The sequence below is a fragment of the Scomber scombrus genome, chromosome 19, assembly GCF_963691925.1.
Source record: "Scomber scombrus chromosome 19, fScoSco1.1, whole genome shotgun sequence".
Classification (NCBI taxonomy): domain Eukaryota; kingdom Metazoa; phylum Chordata; class Actinopteri; order Scombriformes; family Scombridae; genus Scomber; species Scomber scombrus.
In genome coordinates, this window is record NC_084988.1 from 11,983,157 (window position 1) to 12,008,809 (window position 25,653).

At 42.5% G+C, this 25,653-nt stretch overlaps 1 protein-coding gene across 6 annotated transcripts in view; it reads left to right on the forward strand.

Annotated features, from left to right (window-relative positions):
- The first annotated feature begins 3,675 nt into the window (after positions 1 to 3,675).
- Positions 3,676 to 25,653, forward strand: part of qkia (QKI, KH domain containing, RNA binding a) — an 83,995-nt gene continuing 62,017 nt past the window's right edge. For all 6 annotated transcript variants that reach the window (XM_062440456.1, XM_062440460.1, XM_062440457.1 and 3 more), the window contains exon 1: positions 3,676 to 4,118. In XM_062440456.1, coding sequence (XP_062296440.1) covers positions 3,974 to 4,118 — 145 coding nt within the window. In that variant the 5' untranslated portion in view covers positions 3,676 to 3,973. The remainder of the gene's footprint in view (positions 4,119 to 25,653) is intronic.

Consider the following 25,653-nt stretch of genomic DNA (forward strand, 5'->3'; position numbering starts at 1 on the left):
AAAGTGGTGGATTTTTAGCCTGTCATCCCAACATGTCCCACTATCCACTTTTATTTAAACGTCCTTCCTCTTCATCCTCATTGTCTATAATTCTTTCCTTGGGTGATTGTAGGGAAAATAAATAATGTTTAGTCACTGACAATAACAAATGCACACAGACTGTTCAAAACGAGCCCCTCACAAACAAGTATGAGTGCAACAGTGCATGAACACATGCACACAAGCTTGAACAGGGTATTTTTAATGTCATGCTTATGATATGGGTTAAAATGAATAATAGGCACATTATGTATTTCTCTGTATATTCTCTGTATATGCTGTGGTTGCTAGAAGGACATTTATTTTTTGTTGCGCTGTGCTCATACCTTCCTCAAAATGTAAATGACCCAGATTCCGCCAGCACTTTTTCCCCATAGTCCCCAAACTAGTAAGTCAAAAGAAAAAGGGAAAGATGTATTTCTTGTTTGTATGTTTGCATGTTATCAGAGCCTGTGGGCCTCTGTTCACCTCCTCCGGAGCCTCAGCCGTTATCACAGACAGCCTTGCCTCGACAGAGTCACCAGCTCCCACTCATTTTCCTGCGGCTGCGGCCCCCGAGGTAGACTGCAGCTAGCTACAGGGCCCGTACCGAGGGCCCCATTGTCTCCATCAGCATACTTTCAGCTGAAAACCCAGGGCGCTCTCCAAGCTCATTGTGAGTGAGCTAACAGCCTCTCTTCAAAAGGGGCTAAACGCATGTTCATTAATTATCTGGATCCTTGTTAATTGGATTAATTGTTGAATAGAAACCGTGTTATTAAAAATGACGAAAACACAAGGGCAGGGGGAGCAAAAGGGGGGATTAATATCGTTTCTGTTTACTCCGGGGCTGTCACACACACGCACTCACTCTCTCACACACACACACACACATTTCAGTATGTTCTGCCTGTCTGTCGCTGTGTCTCTCTCTCTTTCTAACTCTGTGTTTCTATTTCGCACACATATCAAGACACACACAGAAAGCCGTATGTGACCCAACTCAGAAGAATGAGCGCTAGGCAAGGTGCAAATTACCATGCGCAACGTTAGAGATAAGAACTAAACCCATTTTCAAAGCTCAGAATAAATGCCAGATTCTTTTTGATGCAAGAAGTCTGTGACTTTTTCCATCGCTTATATATTCAAAGAATAAAAGGGGGGGGGGGGGGGACATAAAGTCAACACCATGAACAATTTAGCTATCTCGAAGTCACATGAAAAATTGAGTTTCTCATTCCGTTTGCCTATCTACTTACTCTTATCCATCAAAATCACTTATCAGTGTTTGACTTCAAGGGATGTTTTATCACCCTGGCTTGAAGATAGCGCGCTGATATTGCAGACCATTTGGACGACAGGAGTAATATTACATGTCCTGTGTAATTGGTGGTGGTGCAAATGACAACTCATTATGTAAAAACCTGTCTTTTCCTTTGGTCACTGGTTCAAATAATGACAATTCAGTAATAAATGACAGACAGATAAACTGTCCAGAGGCCAATGGATGTGCTGCCAAGCTAATTCAGGTATTAAGCTGTAAAAACCTACTATGGGAAAGTAATTTAAAAATGGCTAATATTTAATGAATTACTTCAGTATTTCAAACAAATAAATTAATCCCAACATTTGATGCTTTTGTATCACCTGAATCAGACCTGAGATTCAACTTAAGCTCTGCAGTAATTATAGCAATAACATACTATGGCTATATGTAGACACTGGCTGAAGGGCAGAAAGGCAGGAGCCAGTAAATGTGTTGCACTGGTTGTTAAGGCAACGGTATCTGTCTTCCTGCTTTGATGTGGTGGCTCCTGTCGCCTTGCTGTACTCCCAAATGCTATCTGGGCTTGAGGATTGTTTGCGGGGGACTATGTATGATTTTATGTATGTGTGAAGGTTTACAGCTTGTATGTATGTTGTAAGTTGGTATTAAACTTTTCCAAAGACATCACTGAGTTTAAATTTGTTTGGTCAATTTCCTCTGACATATTGTTGTATCCCACGATACTAACACAGTGGCGACAAACTGATGCCAAGAGGTCAGAGTGCAGCTGCTTGAGCATTCATACACCCAGCGTGGAGACTATTTTACAAAGACATGAGTGGGTGAACAGTAAGCGGACAAATTGAACGAGGGCCAAGGTCAGGGCTCAGATTTAGCCAGGCCCCTCTCAGCCAACAGCTGTTAAAGTCAAAACAGGCCAGTTGTGGTTTATTTTCACACTAAGCAGGATTTGAGAAACCGGAGGTAGCTGGATTGTGTGTGTCCCATTGATCAGGGATGTTAATCTTCGGAAGATATGTGGAAAGGTCCTCCCAAGGACAGGACAGTGAAAAGGCTCTATTGATCACTGGAGCGTTGATCAATTGGTCCCACGACAGATGACAAGATGTACAAGTCTTGAGTAACAATGGGCATCTTGTAGGATATGGACCACACACATTTTTTCATAGTTCAGCACCATAAATTGAAATCTATGCATGAGATCCACAACCATAGGCTGGTCTTGGCACATGTGTTACCACTGTCACACATAAACCCTATGCATAACATGGGACACTGAGCACAACCCACATATAACTATTTGAACCAGATCACTAGATGAGTCCCTACCAGATTAGTACATGTCATTGCTAAACCATACAATTACACCAGACCTTATGAAATCAAAGTGACAAATGGGTCAGCAGTGCTTTCAAGTAATCAGTGGGAGGTTGTTTTCTCACGGGATGAGCAACATGGAAGACAGTGCTGATGATCTTGTTGCATCTTACAGGATTTCTGTGTTCTTTCTACTTGAAAAACACAAAAAGGTTCATGCTTTGCAATCATGTTAATGTATCTTTACAATCAAGGAAAGCAGGCTCTATGGCTGCAGGGGCTACACATCTCCAACACTCTGAATCAGGTTTCATCAGGCTCTGCTTGTTAATCAGGATAGCAAATCACAGGTGTGACATAAGTGGGACTTAAACAAAATGTGTGATCAGAAGTTCCACATACGTTATTGTATAGCGAAAAAACTAAATTATAATCACATTACCAGTCTGAAAGTGAAGCAAATGCAGAAACTACACGAATACATCAAAACAGGGGGCCTTAAAGAAATTCCAAAAATCTGAGGTAATATTTTACAGATCTTTTCTTCTTTTTTTTCCGGGGGTGGGGGGTGGGGGTTGTATGGTTTCCCCTTTAACTCACACTCAAGTATATTTCTTGAATTCCCCTTTGGTGTTTACCCATGCAAATTAAAGCTGAGGAATGCAGACAAGTAACCTCAGTCGTGTAAAATGCACCAATATTGTCTGCCTTTGGTGTTTAAAGTCATGAGCGTATTCAGTGAGCTAAGGAACTAAAAAAGACAGTTTTAATCTTAAAAACAATATGTTTTGCTATTATTGAGGAAAGGGAGAAGTATTCTGTGTTGACACTTCAGGGGCATTATGTGCATTCCTGCGCACTGTACATCATTGGCTCTAATTCCTGTCGATCATTCCTCCCACTAGTAGCAGGCCGCCCTTCTGAATCGCATATGAACGCTTATTGGCTGTCCTATTAGTCCCATGGAAGCCCTGCTGGCCAATAGCGTGAGAGGAGGGACGGACCTTCTCGGGTGGAACGGTCTCTCGCGCCTACAGTGTTGGAATCGAACGTCCACGAGCGCACACGGCATAGAGGAGAGTACGGCGCGCGAGTCTCTGGAAGGGAGATAACGGTTTCTTTTTTTGCCCCCCTCTCTACTCAAACAACAAGAACAAACCAAACCTGATTTTTTTTAGGTTTTTTTTTTTTACAGAGTCTTCTGATCATAAGGAGGGAGGGAAAGCGAGGGATTGGAGCCGCAAGTTTTTTTTTCTTTTTTCCGTTTTTTTCTCTTCTCTCCCTTTTCCCCTAAAAGAGGATTCTGTGTTTCCGTGCGGTGGTTTGTTTCTCTCCCCTCTCGCCGCAAAGATGATGGTCGGAGAGGTCGAAGTGAAGGAGCGACCGAGGCCGAGTCCCGACTATTTGATGCAATTGTTAAACGAGAAGAAGCTCATGACCAGTTTGCCAAATCTCTGCGGCATCTTCACACACCTTGAGAGGCTTCTCGATGAAGGTAAGCGGCAAAGAGGGGGCTGAATGAAGGGGGAAGCGTGACCACACAGTCCGGGGTTGGCACGGTTTCGCTGGGTTTCCCTTGCTGCATAACGTTAGCGAGAGACCCAGACCGCACACTAGCAATCGGGTACCCCAATATTCAAGACCGTGGTAGGAATATTAACACTTTGAACTTATGCAGAGCTATAGTTTACATCCAGAATATAAAACAAACCATGTTAAATCGGGCAGTGAGTTTGTTTTTCCCACCACAGAAAAGAGAGATGTAATAGCTGACGGAGTTTGTTGCTGCACTCTTGACTTTGTGGCGACAAGAAGGAAAACTTTTCTCTCACACTCTCTCGCCCTCTCTCTTAAAAAAACAAAACAACACAACTAACAGTTACCTAACAGTGTCAGATTGCCAACTGCAAATCATCTCCGGTTAGTTTCAAGGCATACTTTGAGGTTTAATCAAAGACGAGTCTCTTAATTTAATTTTAGACGGGGCCTGATTCCACATGTTCCCCCAGCAGTTTAGCTTGGGTTAGCCACGTTTTAAGCTAGCAAGTCCTGGATGTCCACGAACTCTTCAGGAACCGGACAGACAGCTTTAACGTAGCTACGTTTCCTTTAAAAAAAAAAAGAAGAAGACTTAAAACAGTGAAAACAGTGTTTTTTCCGGGCAAATGTAAATAAGTGTTACACAGGCTGACTCTCGCTTTCCTTGTTTTTGCTTCGAGGGTTGTGTTAGTCGTTGCCCAGCGGCCGAGTTTAAAAGCACGGAGGAATGTGTCTGCTTGTTGTCCAAACAATGGCCAGTGAGTTGCTGCTGGGAGGGGGAGTGCACGAAGATTATTTCAACCTTCTAACTTTTTCATTAAAAGAGGCACCGTTTTGTTTGTGTCCGATCACCAGGCTACTACAGTCTATGCTTTCAATCGAGGATATGGTCTTCTCGGTTATATTTCCTTCCTTGCTGCAGTAATCGTCGTGTTTTTTTGCCAGTCAAGCTTGCCCTACCAAAAAGAACTGCGTCGCCTTTTGTCGGCGGCGCCGTCCAGACGGGATTTGTCTGCCTACGTTTATTTTCTTCGCTTTGCCACTGGATGTGGCACAACAAGCAGCGCCGATAAACGCAGCTTATTTGGCGTTTATGTTGATAGTATCAATATCATAAGCTGGTCTAAGCAAGAGGTCGGACCCGTGGTTTATGTTACTGAACTGGGGACACTAGAGAGCGCCACAGCCCCCTACCAGACTGTCCCCATGCTGTGTGAGGTGTCGGGCTGGATACCATGACATTGATGAATAAAAGTAATAGGCTGACAACTCAACGGTATAAAGAAGTGTTTCCCAACCTGGAGTTCGGGACCCCCACAAGGGGTCGCTGGATTAACAAAAGGGGTCGCGAAATTATATGACTGGACAGGATAGGACACATGGAGGAAAATCATATTTTAGACACACAAAATAATACATTTTTTGTCAAGCTTTCTTCTAATTGTTGCTTTATTTCTGGTGGATAGTTGTGTTCATGCCCCTAAAAGTTAATAAAATAAAATAAAGTCCTTCCTCCAGAGCTGCAAGGTTCAACAGATTAATCAGCCACTATTTTGATAATTGAATAACAGTTTTAGTCATTTTTTTAAAGCAAAAATGGAAATGTGTATTGCTTTTCTTCGTCAAACATGATGATAAGCTGATTATCTCTGTGTTTTGGTCTGTTAATTAGACATTTGAATGTGTAACCTTGGACTGAAGGGAACTTTTAAAGGGTATTTTTCATTTTCTAACATTTTGCAAAACGATTAACTGAAGAATCAGGACAGTAATTGGTAACTTAACTGGTAGACAGTGTAACATGTGGCAAGGGGTTGCAGGTAGACTTTGCTTTATTTTAGTGGAGGTCACAGACCAAAAAGGTTGGCAACCACTGGTATAAATGAAGGATTGCCTCATCGACAATAGAGGAAAGAGGCAGACGGAGCAACACATACTTCATAGTTTCGGTTGCATGTCTGGATGAGTAAGACACTGTAGTATGCAGTTGCTAAACCGGTCTGCAAAGATTTTCTTGCTCTCCTACACAGCTGATAAACAAGTCGCTTAGGTGTAAAGAGGGCTATTGTCTCACAACCCCAACTGGAAAACTTCTTTCTCCATTCATTTCCATTCAGTCAATTGTTTAAAACTAAATATTTGTACTCAAAGTGAGTTTATAGTTAAATGTTATTTTGGTGCAATAGATGGAAGAGTCTCTATAATCTTTCTATTACATGCCACACACACAGCATAGATTATAGAGCTTTTCACCTGGTGAAATTGCAATTTAAGCGCTGGGTTAAGGTTTATAGAAAAGTAAGAAACAAATCTGTTAAAACCATTATATTTCCTGAGCTGTGATGGTGGCAGTTTTCTCGCACATCTTTACAGTCAGATTTTGCCATTAATAGCAGTCTTATTGACTCCGCACCCCAGAGACGCTGTCAAAAGAGGCATTTTTTACCTTGATTTCAGAGAAGTTAATTGATTTATTGTAATAATTTGTGATGATGGGTGTGTTGGTGTTTTCACTGAGTTGAGAGTCAGGAAGCAGGAATGTTTTTCCTTTTCATCCCCACTCCCCCTTTTCAGTCTCCCAGCCCCCCATAGTTGTAGACCCTAACAATCCTCTGAATAGAAAAGGGGCCGAGCACAGTCTGAATACCTCTCATTTACTCTAACAGCTCAGCCAAGTCTGTTAGAAACGTCTATAAGCAAGAAACTAATTTCTAGCTTGTGGCCGACAGTGAGTTTTCTGTCTAAAACATTCCCTGAAACTGGCTTTTCTCTTTTTTGGGACAAACTAAAAGACAGTCTGTTGCAACCAAGAATGAAAGGGACACAGGCAATCATGTTTTATGGATGTTTTTCTTTTTTTCACTTAGTTCAGGTATGATTCACTGTGTTGTCAGACAAAAGAACTCATCAATTTTTATGCAGTTAAGTAGTGTAAATTTAGGACTTTTTTATTTCTGCAACACCGTAATACAGAAAAAACAAATCACTGAATATCTCTCTATCTCACTCAGCCTTTAGTTGTTTTTTCTTAGTATTTTGTCTTTGTAACTTGCTAAAATTAAGCAACTAAACCTGTGTGGTAACTGCTGGACTAAAAGAGTAGGAGAGGAAAGACATGGTTCACTGCAGAGATGTTGACTAAATATTGCGTAAAAAGTAAGCGCTAACGAGGTCTACAGACTTCCAATTATGTTAATCTTTTGGCTCATGTCAGCATATTATCACATATTTTAATACTGTCTTTGGATGTTGTAAATACTGTTTTTTCAAATCAGACCTGTGTAAGTTTATTCTTTTCAAATCTTTAGATGGTGGTACAATTATTAGATATATATAAATTTGAGAAAAAAGTAAAAGTCGTTACGCTTTAATCAGAAATAACACGGTGCAGCTGAATAGTTTGTCATACTTTGAAAAGAAGTTTTTTGCACCATGTGGTGTGATGTCTTGCAACACATGGTTTCATAACAGAAATCAATCCTGTAATGCTGCAATGGTTCAGCGCCTCTGTGCTAAAACAGGGATAACGTTTTTCTTCTTCTTGGTTCAAATAATAATAGTTGGGACATTCACAACTCCCCAGCCCCAGTTTCACTCTTCTACAGCAACACACAAGTGAAGGTTTACTGGGGTTTCCACAGCACCAGCCCAAACACTACCCTGTCGCCAAAAGTTGTGTGTGTGTGTGATGAAAGCCACCCCAGTGCAGATGAGGCCTGTCTGACTGTCTGGTTCCTGTTAGTGGCTGTTTGGTTTGCTCGCCCATTTTTGACGGGGCTGAAGCTGTTAATGTGATATTCAGGACAAACCTCCGCCCACTCCCTGTCCCGTACTGGTGTATACTGACCTCACCCAGTATAAAACCACCAGCATGATCCAATAGGTGTAATTTGTATTCGTCTAAAAAAGAGAAAAAAACATCTGTCCCTTTTGGCCCTAGTGCTCATATAATTGTTAATAGGTTTGTATAAATATTAATATGTATGTTTTAATGTGCGTAGGTTACGGTGACTTTTGCTGTCAGGTTGCTACAAATTCAAAAGCTCAAAATGGTTTGTAATAGTTTTTAATTTTAGTTGATATTTGTATAATTCAATTTGTGTTTTGTGACAGTGGTCTTTGCCAACATCACACTCAATTGTTACTTCCAGCTGATGTCCAGATTTCCAGCTGGAAATCTTAAACTTGTGGTGTGAATTAGGTTTGTGTGTGTAGTTTTCTCCTCAGTGTGCAGTAGATGTGGGAGGCTCCGCAGTTGGTTCTGTCTCATGTCTTGTCAAGGCGACATGGAGAGGAGCAGATGCTACTTAAAAAGCTAGTGATGCTGAAGCAGAGGTAAAAAACAAGGTATAATCAGTGTAGCAAAAAGTGTCAAGAAAGTACAATAGATAGAAGTACTTAAGGACCGTCCGAGCCTGTCAATGAGACATCAGCCGCCTTGACTCCTGAGGGACAGGTGTTTGTCTGTATTAAGTGCCTCTCTTCTGAGTAAGTGCAGGTTTTTAGTCTGAAATTTGAAGTGTTTGAATACCTCAAACAACAGCAAAAATCCAAGCCAGTTATAGCTGAATGCTTTAAACTCTTTCCTAAACTGTTGATTGCTCAAGAGTTTGCCCCGCCGACAGCTGCACGTACCTCCCCGCACCCCACCCAAAGTTTTGTTCATATCTACACAGCTGTTTCCATGGCGGAAGAAAGCCGACACCACCCTTGTGTGTTTGGCGACTGCTCCCACCCTGCCTCAGTGGCGCGCATGTGTGTATGTATGAACGTTCCCAATATGTATGTAGTCCCTTAAGGTCACTCTGGCCGATTGACAGCCCCCCTTTTGAAATCCCCTTGCGTTGCAGTTGTTCATCTCCCTGAGGTGACACCTGCTATGGAGTTTTTTTTATTTCTCTTTACGATCTGCCAGCCAACAAGCGGCTTTAAATTGCTATATTTTCTCTTGGCAGGAGGAGACAGCCCATATAACATCTAGAGATGTAGTCTGGTAGTGAAGTGCAGACGCTGATGTTAGTTATGCATGGGAGGAAAGGAGGGATTTCATTATTATTATTATTCGTTTTTTTCTTTTTGGGGTGGTTGTTGTGACGTGTGTCCTCTGGCAAGTTTTACTCTGGGGAAACAGAATAGTCAGATTGATTGAAAGCATTTATTCCAAGCTCCCGTTAACCTTTCCTAACAGGCTCGATTCTGAGCTTTGTTTGTGTAATAGATTAAATGGCCCGTTGTTCCATTGCACGCTGTGTGGCAAAACCACGTGGTGCATCGTACCACTTGTTCCTCGCTACATCGGCCCCCCCTCCCCACACACACTTTATGCATATACAGTTTTGTGTGTTCTTGTTTGTCTCTGTGCGCTGTGATTTAACAGGACATTCCCGGGAGAGCTGTCAACGTTTGGAGGACAGACTGTCTGCTGTCCGCCGTGGAGCCTTTGTATGAAACTGGCCCTTTGGGAACAACTGTTTAGAGAACAGATTTTGATAAACGGGGGGAACGCTACAAGTCTGCATTTTGTTTTCTACCTGCTGTCTCATATTTCTTTCATCTGTCTCTATGGTTCTCGCTCTTTTTTTTTTTTTCTTTTCCTCTTGTCTGTCTTGGCTTTGGCAGCACTGCACTCCCCCCACACACACACACTGCAGGTTGACCCTGTGGTGTTACTCGGCACAGGGTGAGACCTGCACTAACCTCCGACATGCAATCAATTTAGCAGCTAACAAGATTGAGCACCGCTCGCAAAGTAAGATACTGCTCAAGGCTTTGAGAGGGCGCAGATAGTGACCGACTGAACGAGTGAATTTTGGGGGTGTTTGGCCAAATCTGTTGTTGCAAACTGAAAACCTGTTTTGTCCCCCACCCCCCAACGCCTTTCTTCTCACCACACTCTCCCAAAACACCACTTAGAAGCTGGAATTTAATTAACTGAGAGCCACTGTGCGAGCCGGTTTACTGAGCCGTCGCCACCAGTGAGAAAGCAGAATTGGAGGCTTTGTGCTGTCTCTCTCTGTCTGCCTCCCTCTTGCCCTCATGCACGGTCCCTGTTCGTCAGTCTCTCCTCCTTCGTAATAAATTAGTTGGAGGCATAAGTCTGACAGGGTGAGGTGTTGGGGTTGTGGCTTGCCTTGTCTTCCTCCTGACATGCCTCCGCCTAGCAGCCTTCCACTCCCGTCCAGTATCCCCCACCGCAGTGTCTGGGGTGAGATTCAGTCCCTGTTCTAAACTCTAAACACAGTCCCCATCTTGCTCCTCTGGCCCCGCTCCAGCCCCAGCAATGCCACCCCCCAGTGGGTGCTGTGTGATAAAGTCATCCAACATCAGCTCCGGGCTCTTATCTCAGGCCTCAATCCCGTGAGTGCTGGGGCCTCCTTATCACTGCTGCCTCTGCTTGGCCTCCTGTCTCCGTGCCCTACTCTGACTGCCTGGCTGACTATCTGGCTTGCTGTCGCCAAAACTAAGTGGCTTCCCTTCTTTTACTGTCAGCTGTTAGACAACACATTGCTGGAGGCCGTTTATCTCTTCTTTATTTCCCCTCTCCCTTTAAATCATAATGCAGAGCAATCCCGTTAAAATGAACAGTGAATAAGGTAACCAGATGCATAGTGTGCATTTCACCCCGGAAGGAAATTTACTGTGTGATTTCTGTCAGATTGAAAGTCACGTTTATGTGTGTGTGTGTTTAGTATGTCATGCAGTGTTAAAGAGGAAGATGTATTCAGGGATGTTGTAATAATTATGTCACAACAGCTCCCTGACACAGACTTGTACATTAAATTCTTTATTCCTCCTCTTTTGAAAGCACACATCCTCCCATTGCCCTTGACTTCAAGTTTTGTCAGCTTTTACCAAGCTTTTTGTTTTGTTTCTCAGGCAAAAACATTTACGGGAAGTAACGCCCTTTTCAGACAGGAAAGGACTATGGAGAAGGCGATTCAATGGTTTGTTTTTTCCCTCAGACAGACAGACAGGGAATAGGAAGGAGGGAGAGGAGGGAGAGGAGGGGGAGGGCTGTTTTTTGCTGTGGTGACAAGAGAAGCCTGCTCCTCTTTTGCCCTCTCCCACAGAGCTGGATCCAGTCTCTCAGTTTTATTTTGACTAATTTAGATGACATCACGAATGATCTTTCATCCCCGTCCCCCCTCCACAGGTTGTGTGTAGATATGCAGCACACACATTATTATTATTATTTCTCAGCTCTGAGGAGTACGGGCCCCACCCTGTTACATTCTTTGAGTGCTTCAAATAGCTCTCCCACACCCTCGCTCATAGTAGTCCCCCCTTATTCCTTCCACTTTCTCTGTCTGTCTTTTGTTTTTGTTTTTTATGCCTCTGAATAAATCGTGCCTGACAATTAGGCTTCTCAGAAATCATACCAACAACATTTGTCAGTGTTTCCTGCCTCCTTACCCATTTGTATCATAGAGAGGAAGTAAAAAAAATAAAAAAATGAGCTATGAATGCTCACTCTGTTTCCCTCTCAACTTGCCCACCCCCTCCGCATTCATTTTCTCTCTCTCCTTTTCAGAGGGAGGAATGGCAAGCGAGCGTTGGCAGCCAGCTCAGAAATTTTTACCGGGAGCACAGTCAGAGCACTTAACCTCCAGCCTGGTGTTTGTTTTCCTCACACACACACACACAATCTCATAGTGTGTTTTTAAGCTCAGTTTAATGCGAATGCCATCCACGGTGAGGCACAGAAACATCTATAAATCGCTTTAAAATATCTAAATGTTCAGCACATAATTTGGCTGTAATTCGATTAAGTTTTTACTTGACAGCTGGCACGCAAAGCTCCCTTCTACTTTTGTGAAAATATCAAAGTCCAGTAATGATTACTTAACCCTCTAATTTGGCAACACACCTCTATTTCATCAGCTGTTTGTTTAACATTTCCCTTCCATATCCTGCTCCAAACCCTCTAATCCGAGATGTTCACATGTCCCATCCTTCTTTTTAAGGAGGAGGATCAGTCTGCTTGTGGTTTGCAGCCTTTGCTTTGGTTTCTCACTAGTCGCAGGGCTGGCCGATAAATCAAAAGATGAATAATTTACCTGTCCCTCAGCAGCCCGTGTTGTTTCTGTGAGGCTTGGCAAGAACAGGCAGTGCTGCCATAACCTTCCCTTAGGGCCACAGAGAGAGAGAGAGAGAGAGAGAGGTGGCAAGAGGTAGTTCGAGTCCTCTGTAGCCTTCTGCCGTCAAATTTGAAGTGCTGGGAACTCCACAAGCTTAACCGTGCTTCTCTGAGTCTGTAAAGCTTCGACACATTTCATGTCCAATCCCACGTTATGCAGTTCACAGCATTCATTGTAGCTCGTTTTTTTGCTCTCTTCATAGTCCAGAACTCAGTGGGGTCCGCTGCCACTCTCCAGTTTCACCATTAATCAAAAACTAATACATATTTTTTTTGTCTTAGCCTATTTATTTTTTTTGTGCTGTATTTTCTTCTGCACCATTTGCTTTAATCAGAACTGGTACTCTGTCATTTTTTCCTCCACCATGTTGGGCTGTAGCAGGTCTCTTGCATTCACCTCCCATGTGGCCGTCTACTACTACACACAGCACCTGTAACATCGTCTTTTGAAACATGTGAAAACAAGCTTTTCATTGTCTGGTTGTCACAAGTTGAAAGAGTGATACTATTTGTTTTGTGCTTAACATGTATTTATTGTTAAAGAGAAGGCTTGGAAACAGCTACTCTTAACAATAACACTGCTGCTTGCCAGTCATGTTCCGTCAGTTTGTATAGGTTTTTATTACCGAGGGCAGTCGTCGTTCACCCAGGATTTGTTTCTTGAATGCAGATGATGAGGTGTTGCTTTTGAATGAAATTGACATAGTGTGTGAAAATCTCTCCAGCATGTGTTGGACTGCCACCTTGGGATAGCTTTTCAGCGCTGAGGAGAACAGACTCGTGCCAAAAGAGGTATTGTCAGCATTGTTATGAACAACGGTAAATATTCTTTTGACGTCTGCTGTTCCAGGTTAAGGCACTTGCAGCAGTGATAAATGGCCCTATAAAAGACTTTATTATTTTAGAACAACCTCAGAAAACAATATCAGTGCTGTGAAGACAGTATTCAGATACATTTAAGCTTCATACAAGCTTTCCACTGACTGCACACAATATATTTTATATTGATAAACTGACAAACAGATGATGGTAACACAGACTTTTCCACTCCACTCTATACTGATATTTCAAAATATGAAGTTTTTTATGAGTGGCTTTGGTACATTTAATAATTGTGAAGTCTATTTTAAAGATGGTGAAACAGTTTGGATGACATGTCAGGTGTGATGGTGTAAAGCAGGAGGGACGGCAGCAGGGGGGGAAAGGAGAGCAGCAGTCGTGCCGCAAAGCTCTCTGTGTCCGCTTTGTGTTGCTGTTGAAGTTTGAGCCGTTGGCGAAAGCGCTCATTCCACACTGCAGTCATTCGAGTTCATGGCATTTCCACCATCTGCGCCAGCAGACCCCACCAACAGTCTCTCCTCAGTGTGTACAGGATTGTGATTTTATACCAATGCTCAACTTTTTTTTTTTTTGTGCTCTCTGCCTGTAGTGATGAAATGCTGAAATCTAGGAGGAAATATGCACAGATTTCTTGAAGGAATGTCATTTATTTTAAACAGATTAATAATCCAGTGTCCCCTCTACCTTGTCAGCATTGTTTCAGTTGATTGAATGGGCTCTTATCTGTCTCAGTGATGCAGTCACACACAGTGAAACAGACTAACTAGAATTACATGTGTTGTACAGTTGTATTTTACACTGGCTGTCTGCCCTGCAGTCTCGCGCTGTAATGTAAAACATGATGTGCTTAGCATAATTTATGCCCATGTGCAGAGCGTGCTACCTCAAGTAATGGCAGTGGCACATGAATGAAGGCAGTTTTTGCTTCTGTGCTGTTTGTTGAGTGTTTGTCTCTGGTTTTTTGTTTGTGGCGAGGCTTAAGTCGTGTCTGTCTGTCACTATCAGTGCAATGGTTGGGAGGAGATTACAAAGCAGAAACAATGGGTGGTTTTGTATGATTAGGCTTTTAATTGGTGAAACAAAGAGCCTCTTTAGAGCCATGTGTAACATAGGAAAGAGTGGCATAAAAAAACCCTCACAGATAACTGGCAGGAAAGAATGTGCCATCTATAGTAAAGGGTTAGTGAGCATGAGCTTCGTCCCCGCTCAGTTGATTGATTGTGTTCGCTGAAAGGAAAGAGGCGAGCCGGGCTGCCGAGAGCGAGGGGAGGATAGTGAGTGTGATAAAGAACAGTGGGGGGAGACAGAGGATTCCTATGTGCTGTGAATGAGGTCATCTGGTTGGTTATGAGTAAGGTCACTGACCCCTCCCTCAGCTCCACACGCCACCCCTCTGTCTCTGCCGTCTTCCCCCACAGCTAATGATACACAATGGCTTTTTGTGCTTTAATGGGCCAGACACACATACTGGGTCATTCCTACCAGCAGTTCACACAGAAGCATGCACACAAGTGCTGTCTGTCAAACAAGCCCCAATACATCGCAATGCATTGCATCTCTCAGTTGGTTCATTATATTGGTTGAATGTTCATCGCTGGATGTAACATGATCATAGAGCAGCTGTGTGATAACATCTATAAAGTACAGTTGCTCTTATTTAATGTGCTGAAACCATCAGTGGAGTACATTGTACAACGTTACACTATATATCAGTTCCTATAATGGAGAGTGAATTTAATGGGCTTCATTTTTTTTCATTTGTTTTCTTCTTCTTTTTTCACCTAGTGACGCAGCAAAGCTAGACAGTGGCAAGCAGCAGCATCTTTAGTGTAGCTTAAACCCCATTTGGACTGGATTAACATTAAAGGGGGAGGTGGGGAATAAAATATCTACCATGCGCCCCGGTAATTTAACTCATCTTTCTGGAGGGTGTTTTTAGAGATTGCAAAATTACATCGACGTTCAGCAGGCCAAAAGAGAATACCGAAACCCACTTACCTGTAACTGACATTACAACAGCTTATTTGATCATCTTACAAAGTCTTACTCTCCTGATGGCTTTCATTTTTTCCGCCATGTTGGTTCCCAAATAATATACTAGTAATAACATGTCAGATTTCACACTTGGCGGACAAATTGCAGTACAAAGAATTCAGAGAAGCACCTTGCTCCAGACCAGGTTTAAATTAAAGGAGGTTCACCTAGTTATTTGTGTGCAGAAATGCTCCTACTGCAATGTTTGACAGACAACACATATCATAACTTAACTACACGAATAGTATAATGTTTAAAAAAACACAGTTGCCATAATTAGGCTGTTGCTCTCTACCTTGTTATGCTCCCCTAATACTTTAGCCTTAACTTCCACCGTCTCTGTGTCATTATAGAGGAATGCTGCCCATAAAATACTTTCATGGTGTTGCTTTATTGTGGACTTGAATAAGATTACATCTGCTACAGTCTGGTGGATATATTTTCACCTAAGACGTGTCAGGGCAAGCTCACGGACATGGTGCACAAAGATCTTACTGATGAAGTGATTTTTCATTGCTCTCCATTGACTTTGTATTGAGTGAAGTTGCCTCCTTGTCACTTCAGTCTGCTAGCAAACAACAGAGAAATGCCTGAACGCTGCTGTGTGTTGAGATGCATGATCAACAGGGTAAAGAACCCAGAACTAAGTTTTTATAAGCTGCCAAACTGAAAAAAGGAACCTTTTAAGAAGACAAAAGTGGATAATGTTAGAGAGCTGTGTGCCGTGTTAGGATAGAAAGACCTGACCTGAGCTGTAGGGGACAGCCTGCGTCTCTGTTAGAAATGACTCACATACTCAGACACACTGCCAGTCACAGAGAGAATATGCAGGTTAAATGTCATCATCAAATCTGTTTAATTGAAAGGTGTGCAGCTAACCTGTATTCAGCTGAAATGCTGACTGTAAAAAAAAAAAAAAAACCTGAATGAGAAGTGATTGCATGTCTGTGCATGTAATTTCCTTGCCTATTTTTACAAACTGTAGTCACCATATCAGCTGTGAAAAGTGTCACACCAGCCTATTCAGCATATGCTATAAAGTACCTTTTCCTCTCTGGTAGTGATGCTGAAATATAATGTTTTAAGTTAGCTACAAGCATTTTACTAGCGTTTCAGTTTATGGTTGTTTTCTATGACGGCGTATTAGGGCTATATATGTAAAAGTAAAAAATAATTAGGGGGGTGAGGGTAGTAATATTTCGAGGGATAAAAATCAGAATTTCTGAGATTAAAGTCGTACATTTACAAGAAAGCTGTAAAGTGAGGCTATGGGACTGTCATGCAGAATAAAACACCTTTTTTTGTAGTTTTTTTCTCGTATATTTGTGACTTTAATCCCAAAAAAATATTACCCCCCCTCCTCCAGGTCAGTATTTTATTTTATTTTTTCCTCTATGGCCCTAATACGCCGTCATAGTTTTCCCCTCTTCTGGGCATGTTATTTTTGGAGTTTTTTTTTAGTATGATGCCTTGTGCTCTGCCTCTATTATTAGTATGTTTATAATCACCTGCACTGTGTGAGCAAATGAAAGAATTAGTTGGTAAAAGTTGGTGGTCCTGTAGGGAGGGGTAAAGGCAGCTGTGGGGATGGACGATGTGTTAGACATAACAGGCGAGACAGATGTGAGCATGAGCAAGGTGTCAAGGTGCCAGATGTTGTTGACACCTTAAGGTGAAGAATAGTTTTTCCATGAGATGGACTTGTCTCTCTCTCACAAACACACACACACACACACACACACACACACACACACACACACACACACACACACACACACACACACACACACACACACACACACACACACACACACACTTCTCTCCTCTCACCTACTTTGCTTTCCTTGAGAGTATTTGTCTGACATGAGTTTAAGCTGTTTGTGATGGGAGCTCTTCCCTCAACCTTATTTTTATTGAGCATCTGACACGTTCGATGAACCAGACCTCGGCTCTATCTCCACTCCTCCTCCCTCATCACCATGTAGTTTTGCTTCGCTTTTACTCCCTCTTATCTCCCTCTTTTTCCGTCTAAAACATGTACATGCATTCCTCTCATCTGCGTGTCAAGTTGCCTTCCATTTTGTTGTGATAGATACTGTACTGCTCCACTCGGCATGAGGAGAGCTCCATCGTTGTCATAGTGTTTTCCAAAGTATAAAATCAGTATCTGTTCTCCCAAGGGAATGACTCATTTTTCCTGGCTTTGTCCCCCCCCCCCCCGTTTATTACAACAGTGTGGCTCCACAAGTCCCGTCACCCTCTTTTCCTCTCAGTGTTTCCTTTAGGTTGGCTGCTTTGGGGTTGGGGGATGGGCTGTGGGGGGGATTATTGATTTCTAACTGAATGGATATTTGGCATTAAAAAAATAGTTTTTTGGCTTGGTCGGGGTTTGCATTAGCCTGGTGGTCTGCCAGGCCTGTACAGTTATAGAAGAAACCCTGCTGTTCACTTTCTTATCTCCTATTTCTCCTTTTTTCCTCCTTTTACTGGCTTACGTTTTTCTCTCTGCTTGCTATGGCAAATATCCGGCCTTGAGGCTTCTTTCATGTGAGGACCAGTGGTGACATTAAAGGCCCAGAACAGAGTCTGTCGCTTTGCATCAGCCCAGCTCTCGCTGTCTTGTGCTCAGGACTGTAGTATCCACTTGGCTCTCCCAGGTTCAAAAACAAAATGCCTGCACACGCCGGCTGTAATCATGTGCACATATAAATGCACATGCAGATTTGTTAAGCCTTTAAACATTGATCTGCCTCAAAGCGCTTGGGTGTGAGCGAGGGCTCAAGTGTAGTGGAAGCTTGGTTAATGACAGATGAGTCAGCAAGAACAGTCTCTCTCTCTCTCTCTCTCTCTCTCTCTCTCTCTCTCTCTCTCTCTCTCTCTCTCTCTCTCTCTCTCTCTCTCTCTCTCTCTCTCTCTCTCTCTCTCTCTCTCTCTCTCTCTCTCTCTCTCTCTCTCTCTCTCTCTCTCTCTCTCTCTTTCTCTTCCCCCCCCCCCCCTTCCCTCTATTTCCTCTGAAACCATTCCTCCCTTTGTGACATGGTGACCCAGTAGTTGCAGGCCCTCCAACATTGTTGTTTTAATGTTCTAAATGGTACATTCAACATGACTCGGCAGACAAAACAGATCAACCAGATGATCTCCAGGAGCAGACAACCAGACCAAACAAATGCACAGCCAAAGAGCAGCTCCTCTGATAATCTGTAGACGAGAAAGAGTAGGTCAGGGGAGCTTTTTTCTCTTATTCTTTCTGTCCTTCAAAACATGCAACCACAATGTTTGAAAGTGCATCACATATCACAAGGGTTTTTTAGCCTTCTTTTAACAGTGCCAGGGATGCGTGTTCTTCATAGAGAATCACTGTGCACTACTGTGACTTTCAACTAGCTTTCAGCCATCAACACTTACTCACAATCCGTCCTTGGATACTTGGCCTAGAACAATCGAGACAAGTTCTGGCACAGGACCATACATATCCATCCAGATATTTAACACATTTCTTGTGCGATTAATCTGTGTTGTACAGAAGTAGGCGTTTTTGAAGTGGTAAGATTCACATCCTAGAAAATGGTTTGTCAGGCTGTGAGGATGCTGAGGAGCCGACACAAAGACAGAACAACAGATGTGAGTTTTTTGTGTGGTCACACCCAGGGACAGCGACTGAGTGGCTGCTGGACTGGAACTTAAAAAGGTAGCTACAAGCCCCCAGCAGGCTGTGTGCCTGGGGATGAAACAATAGCTGACGCACACACACACATATGTAAACTTTGTTGTAACCTGTTTGTCTTCCTGTGCTCACAACTCAGGTCCTTCCAGGGTTTTTCTGCATAGAGAATTGAAGTGCTTTGCTCAAATTTCACATTGCATTAAATGCATCGCTGCCACTTGTAACTGCAACTGCAAAATCACTTCAGGAGTGACAAGCGGTTAGCTAACATAGCGTGATGATACACTTATTAGGTGATTAGCAGTAGCCATTAAAAGCAAACATTTCTCAGTTTCTCATTACTAAGAAAATACAGAATGTGGGACTGCTTCAGAGAAGAGTTGAATTAACTTTATAGCCATCTGAATTGTTTTGTGTCACACTTTGAGTTGTTAAACATGTTGCCAAACTAATTTATATTAATGAGGGAAGACTGCATTAGCTTTAAATTGTTGTACCAACGTGTATATTGAACACATTCTTCGTTAATGCTTTGGGGGTTTTTTGCATTAAAATGTAATCTAATACAACAAGAGCACAAACTACAGCGTTTGAAGCAATGATAGTTTTATCAGTGCCTCTCTGAAACACTTATCGGAAGCTGAATGTGATAAGATTCATAAAGGTAGGATTTATTGCAGGGCTGTTGTATTTGATTGCATCAGATCGTAATGGCTTTTTCTTTACCTGGGCAAGATAGGCAAATGGGACCTTCCACATCTGCTAGGACGTGCTTACATTTATTGTCCTTTTTTAAATAAATCACATTTTAATAGGCAATGATCGTGATGTCATAACTTCTCTTGGTATATAGGCCTGTGTTTGGGTTTAATTTTGCTCTAAAGGCAGATGAAGAGACGGTGGGTGTCTGTCACGTAAACAGGATTGAAGATTAATTGCAAACAAAACGCACTTGCAGACAATTGTCCCTCTGTTTGCTTCTGTCTCTGTTTTGTGGCATCAAAGCTTCCTTGTTTTTTATCAAGTGACCCCATTCCCTGATAATGAGAGAGAGAGGAATGTGGTTGCTCCTCATTCTGTCTCCCACCTACCAAACGCATAAAATAAAGAGATTTTTTTATGTGTGTGTTGACATTTTCAGTACTGCAATTCTGGCAGGTTCCACCAGCTCCCATCTGCTCCTCACCAAAAAAAAATCACTTAAGTCACTGTTGATGTAAGGATTTGCTAAAGGTTTTACAGTTTAAAAACATAGCTCATGTCTTTTCCGTTGCAGTGTTTAACTGTGATGGAAATGATCACCCAAATAATCTCTGCTTTAACCTGAAGTAACCGTCTCTCATTTTATAGCCCTTGTTTCTCATTTCTTTCTCAGTAGACTTTACAATCTCGATTAGGGCTGGGCAAAACTATTATTTTTTAAACGATTAATCTAGCGATTATTTTTTCGATTACCTAAACGATTATCAATTATTTTCCCATTATTTGATTACTATAACAATTTACACATTATGAATATCAAAAAACTTTGATTTCTTATAACATTTCAATATTTATTCAACATTTCTTTTAATACATCCCTTCAGAGTATTGCCCCCTAAATCTCTCCAGATAGATGAGACAAACTGATTTTGAACTGCCTGTGGAAGCATTTCCTTCATTTTACGTGCTTAGCTACAGTCATTGTGTTTTGGGCTCTGAGCACTTCCAAAATGTGGGTGACCTACTCTTAACCATGTACCTGAACGCCTCCTGTGTAGACACTCGCCGTTGATCTGCATCTAAACATGCTGCTAACGCTACGCTTTCTGTCAGACACAGGGTCAGAGTGTCCATTCTTGATTAAAAGCTCTGTTTTCGCTGTCTACTTTTATCTCTTTAGAGCACCTTTCTCTGACTTGCGCTGTTGCTGCTACACGCTGCCACCATATTTTGTTTGGGCTGACGCATATTTACGTAATCGATTACGTTGACGCATCGCCCCAGTCCTAATCTCGATTGAAAGGGAACGCTGCTGTCCTGTGGATCCAGCCTATTTTGGAAGCATGGGTAAATTGTCCCTTTGGATCAGAAGATAGTGATTAGATCACAAAGAGACATAAAGTCTGTTGTTTTTTTTCCTAAACGACAGTGGGGAGTATGACAAATTATCCTCCCTCCCTCCCATCTTCCCTATTGGTCGTGCATACTGTGGTCTCCTTAGTTACAGGGATGGGGAACAGGAAGCACAGCACATGTTATCTTCGCCATTCACATTGACAGTCAAAGCCTTTCCTTCCCCTCTTGTTTCCTCTTCTGACAGCTAGACCTTTCCTGCCATTGTTGCATGACAAAGGGAGCAGCTGTGTGCAGGGGCTAGATGCTCTTTTGATGCATTAAATAGATAAATATCGGTCAGCATTTTTAGATTATTTTAGATCTTCTGAGTAGTGATCTGCAGCTCAAGTTTTACTAACACAACTTATATTGCCAAACTTATTGTGTCACCCCTTCCCTTGGAGGCATTATCTTTCCTTAAACACAACGAGCTGGTCTGCTCACTGACAGGAACTGTCACTCATCTAAGGCCCTCCTGGTTGGTGTGTAAAGGACAAGCCATACCTCCAGAGGACATGTTTCCAGGGCGGGACAGTTAACACAAAATGGGGCCATGGATTGCTCTTCCAACCCACAAACACACCTCATCAGCATGCATCCTGACTCTTCATCCTGTTATTCTTCCCATTCCTTATCACATATTCTCACATCTTGGTGAACTCACAGCATGCGTCCTGTGCTTTATTCTACATACCATCCCCTGCATTGTTGTGGGGAGTGTGTGTGTGTGTGTGTCTGTGCAAGTAATAATACACGTTTGTAAGAGTATGCCTGGAGACGCAGTGGATAAGTTGCTTGTTTTTCTAGATGCCTTTTTGGTGTGTTTACATTGACGGAAATACTAAAAAGTAGAGTTAAATGGGTTAAAGCGAAACAAGAGTGGGACTTTTTGAGTAGCACCTCGCAAGCACGGCTTCAGTCTTCCTTTCGTTTGTCTGCCTGAGTTCCCTGGCAGGTAAAGTCTGTGAAATGAGTTCCCAGGAGATGCAGAAGAACGAGCACAATCTGTTTGGCGGCTTTGCACGCATGCTTCGCTCATGCTTTATGTGTTTGTGTTCATATTAATTAATCCACTGCTTTTGACTGCTCCTGTCATAATTTAGCATCCTTTTTAGTATGCATGGAACCGCACACCGAGGTTATATCTCGGGGAAAGTAGACGATAGGCTCCCTCCTGGTATTGTAGCTTAGTCGAGGCATGCAACCAAGGCATTTCCTTTTCCCCATCCAAGTATATCCTCTCTCAAATTTGTGGAACCATTTTCAGCTTATGAGTCCTCTCTCTTTAAAGCCAGCCTGTTAAATGACTATTGCTGTGCCTTCCAATTTAACGCTACATATCGCTCCCCCCTTTTTAGATGGCAAAAGCAGCAGTAAAATAGCCTATCTTTGCTTGGTATTTTAGAAGGAGCCTGAGTCTGCATTTGTGTGCATTAGGTTGGCTGTTTCAGCTGAGCCAGGGTATTGGGCTACTTAGAAAGGTGAACTGAGGAGAGAGGAAGTATTAGCACAAAACTCAGGCTTCTGCTGCTCTGGATTATATATTTTTTTACCCTGCAATTGCTGAATAATTAGCAATAATATGAAGCAACTTTTGAGAAGGAGCTTTTAGCATTCTGTTAACTACCACACTTTCTTTCCTCGGTACTGTCTGTGAGGGAATTGTATCTGCGTGAGTGTGCAAAGGAAAGAAAACAGTTTCTGCTGCTTACCACCTTGCTCATTCGCCCGTGTGTGTGTGTGTGTGTGTGTGTGTGTGTGTGTGTGTGTGTGTGTGTGTGTGTGTGTGTGTGTGTGTGTGTGTGTGTGTGTGTGTGTGTGTGTGTGTGTGTGTGTGTGTGTGTGTGTGTGTGTGTGTGTGTGTGTGTGTGTGTGTGTGTGTGTGTGTGTGTGTCACCCCAGGATCCTGTCGAAAGTCCCCCCACGCAGAGAGTAATGAACGTTGCCCCCTTGCGGCAGCCATTAAGAGTAAGCCATTATAGTTCAGCATTGAGCCATCCCTCCCTGCCAGTTTCACCTCACTCTATGGTAGACCCCACTGAGTGCACAAAACTGGCACTCCTATGGCTCATTGAGCTGCCAGCGTGCCCCCACCAGCACACAGCCCCATAAAGCAGTTCCACATCATCAAATGTGATGATCCCTCGTTCTAATTTTAGTCTGAGGTCTTAATAGCTCTGCAGATACTGTCTACAACATTCATTTCACTCATAAGCTTGGGCTGGGATAGCATGTTGGTGTGAGTGAGGACAGATGGATTTTTGTTACAATGTTTTTTAGTTATTATGTAAACGATTTACCTTAGTAGTTGAGCTGAATGTAAGTGACGGGCTGTCAAAACGCCTTCTTGTGATGTCTCAGTTGATTGTAGTGGATAATTGGTACCGGGTCAGCACAGAAACCTTTGGAATAACTTGGTAAAAATGCACAGTACAGGCTAATTTGGCATTATTTCTGGAGGGGAATGTGCACCCTCCACCCTCTGTTACCTATCTTTTGTCTCCTCAGTGCTTTTCTCTCAGTTTTTGCCTCTCCTCAGCTCTGCCTATCCTTCGGGCCCCCTCTCTCTCTCCTTGTCTGCACTGTCTGTTTGCTTTGTTTAATCACCACACTAACATGCTATGACACGTTCCTATAGCACACAGTCACCGTTGCTGCCAGCAGGCACCGAAAGCAACATTCAGCTTGGCACTTCCTCCCCTCATTGCATGTAGTCACAATGACAGCCCCAGAAAAAAAACTGCATTTGCCAATGGTTATGATTAATGGCTTTGCTGATTGCTGTTCTTGGCCATCACCACACCTACACATTCTGCTTTTAGCATACATATTCTCAGGGGTTCAGTCGTAAGTAGTGGATGAGGTTAACTGTGACTTCTCAATGTTTTGACGTCAGAAATCATGATCATACCAAACATGATTTTCACCCTATGTGTTTTAGATAGCTGTACAATTACACTATTCATCAAAATATCTTAAATGTGTTATCATCATTAGTTGTAATGATTGTGATGTGAGTTTAGTATATTACTCCTCAGTCACATGTCATCACGACCCAGTCCTGGATAAGCAGCAGAAGATGGATGGTTTAACCTATTCTGTTTTTAAAGGTAGAACAGGGAATACTCTCATGCATAATACAACTTGGCAGCAACATTTTCCTCAGCTGACAGTTATCATAGTTGAATAATTCAACCAGTAATTTCAACCTGCTAACAATATATCAGATATTTTTCTATGTAAACATATAAGCAGGATTTTTGTTTTGTGGACATGCTGAGCACAATATTTAACTTATCAGTGCTCTCTTCTGGACACACTGTGTGTAGAAACCCTAGAGTTAAAGGGAGAGAGTATGGTGTTGATCCATAATAAAGATTAGGCTAGCTGGGTGTTTCTGTCTGTGTTTTTCCTCTGTCTCTTTGTCACTATACTAAATATGAGGCAGTGGCTAGTAAGGTGAGCTAGAAGATAGGTGTAGCAATATTTCCTGCTTGTTTCCTGCAGTATTTGTTTAGCAGATTTTTCTCTGAGGCAGTTTTTCCCTCCTCCTTCCGTTCGGAGTGTTATTTCTGTGGGTTCACACTCTCGGGGGAGCCTTGCCTACAAACACACAAAAGCTCATTAGCTCATGTGGGTATGTGTGGGAGTTTTTTAATGTTTAGTTGGGTGTTTGTTTTTAAATATATTATGTGTAGTTAAGTTGGTGTCAGGGCACACACCTGTGCATCGCTGGATCAGTGCTGAGCATTCTGCCAGTTTTCTACATGTGTTTTCAGGTTGCTTCAGTCTCATTATTGATTATCAGAGAGCAGAATGTGCTACTTTCAGAGGGGGGGTAGTTGGCTGGTATATAAACGTGCGTGTGTACACTCACACACCCAGTATGTGTTTACTACCATGCTGCAATTTCTGCACCGTACTGTGTCCCTCAGAGATTGTGCTACTGTAAGTTTGTGTAAGCATTTTTTCGTTGTAGGGAAAGCAAAATCTGTCCATTCCCAATTTGAATGAAAGAGTGGTTCCACAGTATCTTGGTTTGCTGTTTACCCATGAGATGGGCAAATGTGTGTGTGTGTGTTTCAGTATTTTATTACTTTTTTTTTTACCTTGCTCAGAGAAGAAAGAATCCAGAAACCTTGTTACACCAGTCGTTTATTTAGTGGCCTATCTACTTAAAGACCTGACGCTGGAGCTTCTTACCCAGCCTGCCTGAGGAGAGAATCCCTGACACACAATATAAATCTCTCCCTGTGGCTGCCAGCAAACAGCACCGTCATTTCTGCAGCTATTTAGACCCCTCAGCCTGTGGGGCAACACTGATATCTACATCATGTTCGGGGTTCAGGAACTGTGTGTGGATCAGTCGCTGTGAAACAAAGCCATGACAACAATTTTTGAATTGTTCAGTTGAGAGATGTTTGCAATAACAGTCACAAGAAAGAGCTGGTGGCACAAATTAAACATTTAACATTTATTTTTCAAATGTGTCTTAAAATAATACCCATTTGCTCATATGTACACTGACAGAGAAAACGGTTACAATTATTCCTCCCATCTATACTGGCTGTGAAGTGATCTCTTATTTGTGCAACAACTTAATGAGATGATGGGGAAGAAAATCCTCAGCCCACGTTCTTTGCCAAACGTTCAACTAAAGTTAATATGATGCTTTAGCAGTCTGGATTAGTCAAATCAAGTGTGCATCTTCCAAATTTG